The 14,044-nt window shown below is 37.8% G+C and overlaps 1 protein-coding gene across 3 annotated transcripts; it reads right to left on the bottom strand.

Annotated features, from left to right (window-relative positions):
- Positions 1–329: 329 nt before the first annotated feature.
- On the bottom strand, positions 330–13,741 carry LOC113518668 (phospholipid phosphatase 5). Of its 3 annotated transcripts, none has more exons than XM_052901351.1 (6): positions 13,558–13,741; positions 11,483–11,669; positions 9,804–9,873; positions 8,746–8,874; positions 7,700–7,867; positions 330–6,042 (listed from the first exon to the last, which is right to left on the bottom strand). In XM_052901351.1, exons 1-6 carry the CDS (start codon positions 13,632–13,634, stop codon positions 5,816–5,818), a joined length of 858 nt encoding a protein of 285 aa, XP_052757311.1. In that variant the 5' UTR covers positions 13,635–13,741; the 3' UTR covers positions 330–5,815. The 3 variants fall into 3 exon arrangements, with proteins under 3 accessions (XP_052757311.1, XP_052757312.1, XP_052757313.1); XM_052901352.1 differs by lacking the exon at positions 13,558–13,741 and adding an exon at positions 12,955–13,096; XM_052901353.1 differs by lacking the exon at positions 13,558–13,741 and adding an exon at positions 12,260–12,532.
- Between the last annotated feature and the right edge of the window lie 303 nt (positions 13,742–14,044).

Here is a 14,044-nt window from a genome sequence, read left to right on the forward strand (position 1 = left end):
AAAATTGTTGTCTTAACCTATTTATGCAGTGTGTTGTAGTAAGTAAATAGTTTTTATCTTTCTCTTTGTGTGCCGCCAAATTTTGAAATCGTTAAATATGTGCCGCAACAAAAAAAAAGGTTGAGAATCACTGCCATAGACTATTATACGCCATAGTTTTTTTTAGGTGTTTTCACAAAAAATCATAAAACTGGTTATTCTATTAAAATTATTATGTTTAATTCGGTTACCATAAAAAAAAAATATGTTAATCAAATAACCAGTGATATGGACTTCTGCAAGATGGCACCTAGTTCAGTAAAATAATAATAAATAAATAAATAAATAAATAAAAGTGAAATATAATTTTATTAAATATATAATAAGTAATGGCTGTAATCTATATACAAAATGTCTATGTAAATGCCCAACGGGAATTTAACGAACTTAGGTTATTTGTCGTTTCCAACAATTGTTTCGACTCCATCCGGTTTTTTTTTTATTATTATTTATTCGAATGAAATCCCCATTGTGGATGTACAGTAGTATCTCGATTATCCGAATCAAATAGTCAGCTGTATTCCGTATAATCGAGAATCCGGATAATCGATTTGAAAATCGAATCAATAATTAAATGAATTTTTTTTTTGTTAATGCGTTTTACATATGTCATTTAGATATTATGATAAAAAAAAAAAAAACTACTCCTCAACTGTTAAATTCCTTTAGTTGCTTCTAACGACACCCACGAGTGTGTAAGGGGTGGTCCATTCTATGCCGGGACCACACGACGGATCTTACAATTAGGAACTTTATAATGTCTCATTTCGATAAATATCAAGATGGTTTATTAACTGTGCCAAGTATAAAAATGACGTAGATAAATTATAGATTAATGTATAAAATATGATTTGTGATATTAATGTATAGAATCCTTGTATGAAGTTTATAAGTTTTTTTTTTTTTAATTATATAAATTGAATTTGGAATGATTTTGTTTTTTTTTTATTGACACCTTAGAAAGCATAGACTAATATAGCTGTGTTACGGTTTGAAGGGTGGAATATGGCGTGAATTTACTGGGTACAGAGGAATAACATCTGAGTCCTCAGGAATGGCAACGCATGGGGGGTATCATGGGCGGAACAGTATACTCTGTTATGTCCACGGTACTGCTCATGTCTATAGGCGACGGTTACTACTTTCATCATCAGGTGAGCCGTCAGCTTGTTTGCCATTCTAAGTTGTATAAAAAAAAAAAACTAAATGTATTAAGGCGGGCAGACGAGATTGTCGTTCCGTTATCACCCATTTTTTTTTTTGATGGGTGAAAATGGTATGGCAACCCCGCCTGCGTTAACGGGATACGCTGGCGGAGCACCAGTGAAGGGTGATAGATGAGAATAGAAACAGGCCAGTTAGCCCATCATGATGAATTCATCAGGAATTAACCATGATACTTTCCAGGGGGAACCGCGAGGAGGTCGACCTGGTTGGGTATATTGCTGCAATGGGATTCTCAGTCGTTATCACCAATTAAAAAAGCTCAGAACATTTTATTTTCAGAATGTCTTATGTAAATAAAACCAGTATATTTTTTCAAATGAATGTATTTCAAATATATGATATGGACATCTTTGTATATACTCTATAAAGACATACAATGTATATTTTGATCACAAACAAGTACATATTTACATTAAGAGAACGAATTTAATTTAAAAAAAAAAATTCAAAGAAATTTATTCGCATAAATTTGTGTGTAGTAAGTAAATTACTGGGTATTTTAATGACATTACAGTTCGGCCATGTTTTACCAACATTAGAATGTAAATTTTTTTGTTAACTTTACAAAAGAGACTGTAACTTTACAAAACCATATATCGCAGATATATATATATATATATATATATATATATATATATATATATATATATATATATATATAAATTAAGTACAAAAATGTAGCACGACTCTTAGTCCGAATATCTCTCTATACTTTGTACTCCAGCCTAGTAACTCATAATACTTATTATAATGTAAACCGGTGTTTCCCAACGTGGGACCCACGCCCCACAAGGGGGCAATTTTAATTTGATAATTGTAATTAAAAATGGACTCGAAGCGATTTTAACCCTCTTACCCCGGACCATTTAAATGCAATGCTACGAGTAGATATCGGTGCCAAATTTAACAAAAAAAAAAAAGTTAAATTAAAAAAAAATCTGTAAATACTTATTAGGTATAATTTCGTTTGACGTTACCAAAACGTCAACCGGGCGATTAGAGTCGTCAAGTAAACTTTGTCGGGAAAAATTATGTATGGGGGCGTAAAAATTTTGGAAATGTTCAAGTGTTGGGAAAATACTGATGTAAACTGTAGCAAGACGCATCGTTACACCATATCTTCATCATCTTCCTACCCTTATCCCAATAATGTGGGATCGGCGTAATATGATTTTGTCCATATTACAAAAAGACTTGGTTTTTAGTTTTACGACCGGCCACCTGCCTGACGTCAACCCTCTTTGGGATACGTTTCGCAACGTTACACCATAATATAACCATGAAACATAATACAAAGGTTACTCAATATTTACTATATCTCATATTGTTTATCGTAGTTTTGATATATGTATGGTATGTATGTATGGTAGAGAATGCCATATGGCATTAAGCTCGCCACTTGTACAAACTTTTATTGTGCAATAAAGAATAAATAAATATTAAACACAAGATTTCGTTTACCTAAGTGTTGAGGGCGCTGTCAGTAAAACAATCGTGTCGCTGTATCCGCGATAGTGGATTTAATGTTAGCGTTCTAAGGTCGCAAATACGGCGACAACGGAGCGGAAAGGGTTTATTTCTGCAAATCCTAATGGTTGACTGGTTAACCGACCTGCCTTTTCATTCTCACCTATCATTCCTCACTGGTGCCCCGCCAGTGTATACCGATAGCGCAAGCGGGGCGGGGGGAGAAGGGATTGTTAGTAATGGGGATTAGTAGTCCCATTGCTAGCAATATACTCTGTCAGGTCGACCTCCTCGTGGTTCCCCCTGGAAACCATCGTGATTGATTTATTTTTAGATTCGTCACGATGGGCTAACTGACCTGCTTCATTCTCACCTATCATCCCTCACTGGTGCCCCGCCGGTGTATGCCGATAGCGCAGGCGGGGTTACCATACCATTATCACCCATTAATAAAAATTTAAAAAAAAGGCGCAAGCGAGGTTGCCATTCCATGGTAAACCATAATAAAAACCGAAAATATTATTTTATAGCTGAAACCGAATTTCACTTATTTCAATTTCAGCAAAAACTAAAAATATATTTTTGTACTAATTATTTTTAATTTGATATAACTATTTATAAATATACGAATTTATAATAATAGAAAAATTTTCTAAACATTGTTACTTCAAAGTGATTACACTATAATTATAAATAATTAAATTTCTCTTTAAAATTCCATTCTGCTAAAACTGATTTATATGTACATTAAAATATTACCTTATAGTGACAGTAAGAAATGATACATAGCTGTATGAATAACATACTTTAGCCTTTTTACCGTCTAAAAAAAATCGCAAACTTTTTTCCTTTGTTCTGCTTAGTTTTTTTTTTTTTTGCTCGAAAATGTTAACTTTGTTCATAGAAATTGATAAATAAATAAAAAAATCAATTTATTAACAACTATAAATGCATTTTCACAATATCTATCACATAATTAGGAATGGTTTTATAAACGAACATACCCAATTTGTTACAATAATTTAATACAAAAAATTGTATTAAATTATTGTAACAAAACAACGAACCCTGTTAAAAAAAATGGCGGGAAACGTCAGCCATTTTAATTATCCTTACATATAAATCTGTTATAATATTATTACTATTATTATTTATACTTAGTTTTTATTTCTGTTAATTTAATCTCTTTATTTAATTTTTTTTACTTAATTTTTGGAAAAATATATAAAATATCGTTATAATTACAATAAATCTTAGATTTATAACCTCAAAATAACAGCTACAAATGTAGTGACAAAAATGGCGCGCTTTTAAAACTTTTAATCCAATATGTAGCGACTTTTATTTAGCGATGGTTAGTATCCAATATCTATATATCGAGTTCTTCTGGCCATTGATGGCAACACATTGCGATATCGTTCATACCAGTCGGATATCTATATTCATTACGAGCGGGTACTTCTTTTCGATATTATATATTGGATGCCCTATAATTATATCTGTTATTGGGCCAATATATGTATAGATATTGTAACTACGATATATAGATATTGCTATATATTACCCAAATTTACTTTTATTGGATAAACTGTCATCTTAATTATGCATATTTACTATATTATCAATAGTATGTTTTACAAAACCGATCGCTTCTAAAACGTCTTTTGACACTACGCGCCATCTTGAATTACAAATTTATAGACTATTTCAATAGAATTTAATGAAAATGTATTATCGTGATTTTATTTTTTACTTCAAGTATTTTTTATGCATAATTAAAAAAAAAAAATAGCATTCCATGTACTCCTTTTCTATATAAACTATAAGTGTGCGAAGTTTCATCCTCGTCTGCTCGCGCAATTTTCGTAAAAAGGGGTACAAAGTTTTTACTTTACGCATTTATATATATAGGTGCTCTAAAAGTTCTGGGACACTGTATATAAATATTATATTATGAATGTACAAAAAAATCTTTTTTTGTATATATATATATATATATATATATATATATATATATATATATATATATATATATATATTGAAGTCTCAAAAAGAATAGATTGATATTGTTTGCCTTTAATATTATTTGTCTATAGTATCAAACATAACCATAATAAATTCATTTATTACAATATATGTTATGGTCGAATTTCGACCACGTGGCGACCACTAGTATAAAATGAATATGAGAACTTACTTTTATGTTTTCATCTGGTGCATTCTTTTATCATGTCTTGAGGAAGATTACAGGATACTCGACGTCACTATACGATCACGGGCGAAGCCGCGGGATACAGCTAGTCGTATTCATGTCATCTGTTTGCTTGACAATACTGTATTATGTACCATAAAGCATTCTTGCAATTTTTTTTTAAAGTTAGTTTTACACTTGTACGTTGCTTCACTGTTGACATGTGAAACAAAAAAAAATGCTCTCTCTCGTGTCTATGGGTAACTATTTGTTTATGGCGGCATACGTATTAAAAATCTTTACGAATACCATTTATCTATGATAATATAAAATTTTTTTTTATAGTAAACTTTATAGACATATCACTATTTGTGGAACTTTGTAAATTGGAACGAGATCAATAACGCAGCGTAAACGCAACGATAATGCAACGTAAACACATTGATATACATGTATTTACGCAGCATAAATGCACTGGTAACGCAGCATAATTGTTACGCTTACGCTACCTTATCGTTGCATTTACTCTGTATAAACGTAATGATTACGTAGCGTAAACGCACTGATAAAACAGCGTAAACGCATTGATAAATGTAGCGTAAACGCTCCGATAACGCAATATAATTGTTACGTTTCCGCTACCTTCACGTTACGTTTACTCTGTACAAAGGTAATGATATCGCAGCGTAAACGCACTGATAACGTAGCGTAAACGCTCCGATAACGCAATATAATTGTTACTTACGCTTACGCTACCTTAGTGTTATGTTTACTCTGTATAAAGGTAATTATCGCAGCGTAAACATATTGATATTGTAGCGTAAACGCACTGATAACGTAGCGTAAACGCACCGATATTGCAGCGTAAATGCTACTATTAATTTTTTACATTTATATCCACTTGTCCTCTTTCCTGCCGTTAAGTAGCGGCGTCGATTCCAATTCTTTGCCGTCGCCCTTCACTGGGCTGACGTCGGGTTTCCCACTCACGTACTTGGCCAAGTTCAAGTTGGACACCACGTATGGGACGCCGGCCAGGTCGCTGCTGAGCGGGTTATAGTACTGGCGGTAACAAAATATCGCCGTTGTGTAGCCAAGGATAGAGCCCACTAGCACATCTGCAAACAAGCATGTGGATAATGTTAAAATAGCTGACTGATCCCGGCATAGAATATATATATATATATATATATATATATATATATATATATATGTAAAACATACAGTAACAACAATAAGTTAATAACATAATGTTAGCAAACGCGAACTTATCTCTAAAAGAGATCTCTTCCAGTTAACTTGACACAGTGGCATAAGAAGTAGTAGAATGGGCCATCGTTCCCTTTCCCGTAGGTGTCGTTAGTGGCGACTAAGGAAGCTCTATGGTTGAGGGAAAGACAGCAGCGTTTCTCTTAAAATATTACCAAAAGTCTAACTGCAGTTGTCAATTCGCTTACCAATTATTGGCAAAATCTCCCTTTTTTTTAGAATAGAATGACTGACTTAGAATGACAAACAAGCTGACGGCCCACCTGGCAGGAAACAATGTCGCGCCACGGCTGTCTTACCAGAGGGAGACTTTGTACAAAAGTCGATTGTTTGGGTACCTCTGTCCATTCGCGTTTCAACCGTGAAGCAGTTGTGTTTGCATGTCTATGTTTAGGTTTTAAGGGTGGGATATGGCGTGAATTTACAGGGTACAGAGGAACAACACCTGAGTCCTTAGGAATGGCAACGCATGGGGAGGTATCATGGGCGAAACAGTATACGAGGTCTGTCCGGAAAGTTCGTATAAAAGTGTTCTGGAATGCGAGAAAGAGGAGTGGGGAGGCCAGGTAAGCGCAGGACCCCTTCCTTATGTCCCTAACAATGCTTCAGTTCTGGTCTGACCGCCGTGCGGTGCGAACTGGCTTGTCACGCCATCTGTGAAGTTACCTCTTAACGAAACCCCGTCGGCATGGAGCCCGCTTCCGTTGAAGAGCAGCGCGTCGTAATCAAGTTTCTCTCGAAACTCGGCAAGAATGGCCGTGAAAGCAAAGAGTGGAAGACATCCGGGGAACCACGAACAAAAAAATCAAGAAAATCCCGCTCAAATGTCAAGACAATGTTGATTGTTTTTTTCGATGTTCGGGGGATTGTCCATCAAGAATTCGTCCCTCCAGGCCAGACAGTTGATGGAAAATTCTACGTCGATGTGCTCAGACGCCTCAAAGCTCGTGTGGCACGAGTTCGTCCAGAATTGGCGCGAGAGGGGCGTTGGATTCTTCACCACGACAATGCCCCTGCCCACACCTCTCTTGTTGTCCGTGAGTTTTTGAGTAAAAATTCCATTACGGTGACCGAACACCCCCCTATTCGCCGGATTTGGCCCCGTGTGACTTCTTCTTGTTCCCAAAAACCAAATTGGTACTTCGGGGGCGGCATTTGGGGGACATAAATGAGATAAAAAAAGCTACGACGGGGCAGCTGAGAAACCTACAACCAGAGGACTTTCAAGGAGCCTTCTCACAGTGGAAACGGCGTTGGCACAAGTGCATTATGTCACAGGGGGAGTACTTTGAAGGGGATAAAATTGATTTACCTGAATAATTGTAAAATAAAATTTTTAAAAAACTTTTATACGTACTTTCCGGACAAACCTCGTACTCTATTACGTCTATGCTACTGCTCATGTCTACAGGCGACGGTGACCACTTTCCATCAGGTGGGCCGTCAGCTCGTTTGCCATTCTAAGTTGTATAGAAATAAAATAGTGAGGGAGCCGGCGGTACTGACCCTGCCAGTGGTGGTGGTAGTCGCAGGTCCTGGAGAGCGCGACGGCGGCGGCGAGCGCGAGCGGCGCCAGGCTGGCGAGCAGGCGCGCGCTGCTGCCGCGGCGCCGGCCCAGCGCGCGCAGCCGCCCGCACGCCCACGCCGCCGCCACGCCCAGCGAGCAGAACGACACTGCGCACGCGCAACGCTATCACCTCGCACAACGCTCGCGCGGCTCCAAGCGCCGCCAACCGAGGGGGGAAGGGATCGCTAATCTGGACCTACCACTCCCATTGCTAGCAATATACCCTGTCTACCAACATACCCTCCACGTGGTTCCCCCTGGAAACCGTCGTGCTAGACTCTAACTGTATTCATCACGATGGACTAACTGATCTGCTTTTTCATCCTCACCTATCGTCCGTCACTGGTGCCCCGCCAGCGTATACCGTTAGCGTGGGCGGGGTTACCATTTCATTATTATCCATAAAAAAAAAGAACCGACAACCTATGGAGAAGAAAGGTCCTTGGTCCCATACCAACGCAATGTAAGGCGATACCCCACTAGATGGAGTGACGACCTGAAATGCATTGCAGGGAGTCAGTGGGTGCAGGTGGCTCAGGACCGTTCTTTATGGCAGTCTATGGGGGAGATTCATGTCCAGCAGTGGACAATGGCTGAAATGATGAATAACCGTGTGTGCGCCGGCGTTTAAACCGTGAAGCAGTTGTGTTTACATGGCTGTATTACAATTTGAAGGGTGGGATATGGCAGGGAATTTACAGAGTACAGAGGAATAACACCTGAGTCCTCAGGAATGGCAACGCAAGGGGGGTATCATAGGCGAAACAGTATGCTCTGTTATGTCCACGGTACTGCTCATGTGTATAGGCGACGGTTACCACTTTCCATCAGGTGGGCCGTCAGCTTGTTTGCCATTCTAAGTTGCATGAAAAATTTTGGAGTAAAATAAATGGCTATTTTATTTATTTATTTCATTCATTACTATCGAGATTTGCTTTCATCTCTTCAACCAGACTACAGTCGAGGAAAGTTTCAAAGTACTTACAGCTACTGTGTCCACTGGGGAAGGACTTCCTGCCCTCCATTATGTCGAGGGGGTCGCCTGTACATTGCAGGTCTGGTCGCTCCACACCGTCCGGGAAGCAGCGGTAGAAGAAATCCGGTCGCGGACGGCCTGAATTCGAGACATTATTAAGAATCGCTAGTAAAGAAAACGATTTTTTTTTACAACACGGGGGCAAACGAGCATGCGGCTCACCTGATGGCAAGTGACTACCGCCGCCCGTGATCACTCACAACACTAACGGCATTGCAGGTGTGCTGCCGTCCTTTTAAAAAGGAATATGCTCTTTTCTTGAAGGTTACGTTGTCGTATCGGTTCGGAAATACTGCTGCTGGAAGTTGATTCCAAAGAGTGGTTGTGCGTGGGAGAAAGTGCCTTTAAAAATGCACTGTGGAGGACCGCCACTCGTCCAGATGGTTGGGATGAAATTTTATGTTTATGGCGGGTTGTACGATGGTGAAAATCAGCAGCAGATATCAATCCGAACAATTCTTCCGAACGATTTCACGTTAAAACATATATTAGGGATAGCTCCTAACAAGTATACTATGTTATCATCACATCAGCTCTAACTGTCCACTGCTGAACATAAGTTTCCACCTTAGGGGGTTTGGCAGTAGGTGCCACGCTGGGGAAAAAGGGATTGTTAGCAATGGAGTTTGACAGCCCCGTTGCTGGCAGTGCGCCTTATTAGGTCGACCGTCCACGTAGTTCCCACTCGAAACCATCGTGAACAATTCTTGTTGAATTCGTCACGATGGGCTAACTGACCTATTTCATCCTCACCTATCATCCTTCACTGGTGCCCCGCCGGTGTATACCAATAGGGCGGGTAGAGTTACCATTCCAGTATCATCCACTAAAAAAAGTAGGTGCCACGCTTGACAGGCAGGTCAGCAACCGCATTTAGGCTTTGGAGACGTTTTAAGAGAGACGCTGCTACTCATCCCTCGCACTCTCTTAGTCGGCTCTTACGACACCCACGGGAAGGGAAGGGGTGGCCCATCCTATGCCGGGACCACACGAGATAATAAACTCACCTGCTATTAATTTTACGGAATCAGTTAGAACTCCGTTTATGCCTAGTGCTAACGACCACGCCAGTAGAATCTGGAAATGCAAAAATAGAATTATAAATCTTTAAATACCCGAGGAATAACTACATGGGACAGATAAAAGAAAGACTAGGTGTCATGTCGTGTCGCCGTCGGAGATGTGGTGAGTGCGAAAGCGAACCCATGTCTCCGACATATGGCACCTCGAGGGTATATCGTCTGGTTTTTGGTGGGTACACCCCCACCTTACGGGGGGACTCCCACAGTACTCATTCACCTCCCACAAGGTGTATGGGTCTGCATAAAGCATTTTCCAGACGTTTTAAAAAAAAAAGAAAAAAAAAATAGGTGTCATGTCGTGTAGGGAGGTGAAGGATATGGCCTGGGATAGAACTGGCTGGAAGAGAATGCATGAATTAGTTGCACCGACAAGAGGAAACTCTTAAATGAAAAGAAGATATGCCCTCCATCTATCCGCATTCCTTATGGCAGTCTATGGGAGAGGCCTATGCTCAGCAGTGGACAGGTAACGGCTGATATGGTGGTGATGAAGATGATATGCCCTCTGAAGCATGGAGCGAATGGAAATTGTTCTATTTTTTTAATAAAACATAAGCATTGGCATACTTAAGACTGTTTTTCAGGCGAAGCTGATCGTTGAAAATTGTTTTATGTTTCATCACACATTATACCTGAAAACTATTGTCATATCATTATATTAGCCGTCAACTGGCCACTGTTGGACTTAGGCCTCCCCCTTGGGAGTTATTGACAGCAGCTGCTACGCTAGTAATGTTGACAATCGCAGTTAGGCTTTAGTGATGTTTTAAAATCCCTCTTTTTTTACAACACGGGGACGTACGAGTTTGCGGCTCACCTGATGGTAAGTGACTACCGCCGCCCATGATCACCAACAATACCAACGGCATTATAGGTGCTGCCGGCCTTTTAAAAAGGAATATGCTTTTTTCTTAAAGGTTATGATGTCGTATCGGTTCGGAAATACTGCTGCTGGAAGTTGATTCCAAAGAGTGGTTGTGCGTGGGAGAAAGTGTCTTGAAAAACGCACGGTGGAGGACCGTCACTCGTCCAGATGGTTGGGATGAAATTTATGTTTATGGCGGGTTGTACGGTGGTGAAAATCAGCAGCAGGTATCAATCTGAACAATTCCTCAGAGCACTCCCTATGATAAATTTCGTAAAAGAAGCACAGAGATGCAATATCTCTGCGCAGTTTCAGTGGGTCGAGTCGTAACAGTTTCAGTGGGTCGACAGTAAGGCACTAATCGTCAACAATTCGAGTCGCCCGATTTTGAATGCGGTCTAACGGAAGGAGCTGGTATTGTGGCGCTCCTGCCCATAGGTGAGAACAGTATTCCATATGTGGCCTGACTTTATACAATTTCAGGCGGTGTTCCTGCGTGAAATACCGTCTCACTCTATTGAGCACTCCTAATTTTATGGAAGCTATCTTAGCTTTTTCCTCCAGATGACCGCAAAACTGGATGTCGCTAGATATACCAACGCCAAGAACCCCTAGATTTGACTTATTATCAAGAGAAGTGCCCTGAAAGTGAGGAGATATGACAAACGACTTTTTTTTAAAATACTGCTGCAAACAAAAAAAACTAGTTATTAGAGTTTCAAATCCCTTAGTATCTCACCTCTAACGCATCATTGCAATCATTGCAAACCGCCCACGCCAGTAGAGACAGTGTGAATGGTACGGACAGCACTATGGCCCACAGCGCACCGCTTGGCACGTACGATTCTCTCCTCGGATACTTGTATTCCGTTTCTAAATCTGCTTCGTGGATAACACGGACGAAGGGTGTCATTGTTTCCATGTAGCTGAAATTGTAAATATCATATTTTTTAAATAATTGGCGCTTCCAATTAAAGAAGGTGACAGTGCACCTGATAATGTATACTACATTATCACATTACATTTGGGCGCACTGTCACCTTCTTGATTGATTAAAAAAAAATGTCTATGTTAGATATATAATTTATTTGCGTCACTTACAGCACACAAATAACATTAACTATTCATACATGCCCTGCCGAGATTTTCCCAAAAGACTACAGCATGGGGTTATTCAAAAGGGAGGTAAAGAGGTTTCATCAGGGTCGGCAACGCACACGTAATACCTCTGGTATTGCAGGTGTTCATAGGCTATGGTAACCACTTACCATCAGGTGGGCCGTATGCTTGTTTGCCACCTCAGTGGTATAAAAAAAAATATACATATTTAAAAAATAAAATATACAAAAAAGTATGTAAAAGAGGTTTTTTTTTATACAACTCAGAATGGTAATTTTTCACAATTTTCTTGTGAAAAATTGCCTTTCTAAGTTGTATACACAAACACAAAATTGTCACAACTGGTTTATTGCTTGTCTATGTTTAAATTTATACTTAATTTGAGCATTATTCCCACCTTCATGTATAATGTAGTTATTTCAGCCTTCACTGTTGAACATAAAGCTTCCCCATAAGGGGAGTTTTGACAGAATTCACCACTTTTAGTACGCAGATTAGCAACTGCAGTTAGGATTTTTTTTTATAATGGAATGGTTTACCCCACCTGCGCTAATGGTATACTGGCGGGGTACCAGTGAGAAATGATAGGTGAGGATAAAAAGGCAGTTCAGTTAGCCCACCATGATGAATACACCTAGAATTCAGCATGATGGTTTCCAGGGGAGACCACGGGGAGGTCGACCTGTTAGGATATATTGTTAGCAATGAGAATGCCTCTACTGTTAAGTTCCTTTAATCATCTCTTATGACACCCACGGGACAGGTAGGGGTGGCCTATTCTATGCTTATCTTATATATATTTGTTTTTTATATATATTTATATATATATAAATTTTAATAATTATATATTATGTTTAGAAGACTGTCATCATTGTGTTAACTTTTATTTGATATTTATATGTTGTATTTAACACACACACACATATATATATATATATATATATATATATTGTTTAAAATATTGGGAGAAATCAAACTGACTGAGACTGAGAGCTTTCACTGAAAGTGCTGAAATATAACAAAGTAATATAGGTATAACAAATTAATAAACTAGATAAATTTTTAATTAAAAAATAAGCAGTTTTGTTATACCACTTGAAGTTGGAGTTTGTTTTAACACAATTCTAATTCGTGTAAGCAAAACACAGTAACTTTAAAATTATTAATTTCTAACAGTTAAGACTGGTGTATTAAATGAGTCATAAAACCTCAGTTCTTTAGCTAAAACACTATTATAACAAACTAGATTACAATAATTACATACGTACCATAAACAAGCTGTATAAATAATTACTAAATTTATCTTTATCTTTATCTTTATCTAAAAAGATAAGATTTCAACATTTGCCTATCATAAATTCAACCTAATTTCAAACGAGATACAATCTCAATCTCATTGAAACGTTTTTTTTATTTAAGTTTTCATAAACAATACAATTATAATAATATAATAGGTCCAAGGCGACGTATTAGTCAAACTGCGTATACGAAATCGACATATTTAATTCGTTTAAACTTTACAATTAATTATGCGATTTATTTAATTTTTAATACAAATAATTCTATCTATATTCATTGTATATACATCTAACAAGATTTTACTGTTGTTAGAACATATCTAAAATATACAGTTACACTGGAAATGTATTTCGAATGATCACAAATAAATTCGTTCACCATATGTTGTAAACTCACCAAAATGCTGACAATAAACATATCCTTATAAGTATTTCAATAAAGAGATTGAAGCTAGCGGAACGTATCAGAGGCATTTCTTATGGAAATTTCGTGATTTAGGACCGAATAAATAATGTTTTCAATATTTTTGCGAAGTAAGTGCAAATAGGTATACGCGAAATTTTGACAGTGGCTTTGGGTTCAGAAATAGGTTATGTATGACAGAAAACTGTCAACGTCGAATTCTAGATGTAGGATTTCTGAACGAGTAAAACGTTTTGTTTTTACATTTTACTCAAAAAATTATATGAGTTAACCAATAAACAGTGGTGATGATGTAAAGAGACAGTGATACTAAAAAAAAAAAAAAAAAAATGCTCTAAGTAAATCAGTGTCATATTATAATTAATGTTGTAATCGAGTTCATACAAAAAATGTTAAAATATTACTAAAGTTTTTTTTTTTTATTTCGTGTAATGGCAGAAAGAAAATATTCTCAATCAAA

This window comes from Galleria mellonella, unplaced genomic scaffold, assembly GCF_026898425.1.
Source record: "Galleria mellonella isolate WM207_F2 unplaced genomic scaffold, CSIRO_AGI_GalMel_v1 utg778, whole genome shotgun sequence".
NCBI classification, from domain to species: Eukaryota; Metazoa; Arthropoda; class Insecta; order Lepidoptera; family Pyralidae; genus Galleria; species Galleria mellonella.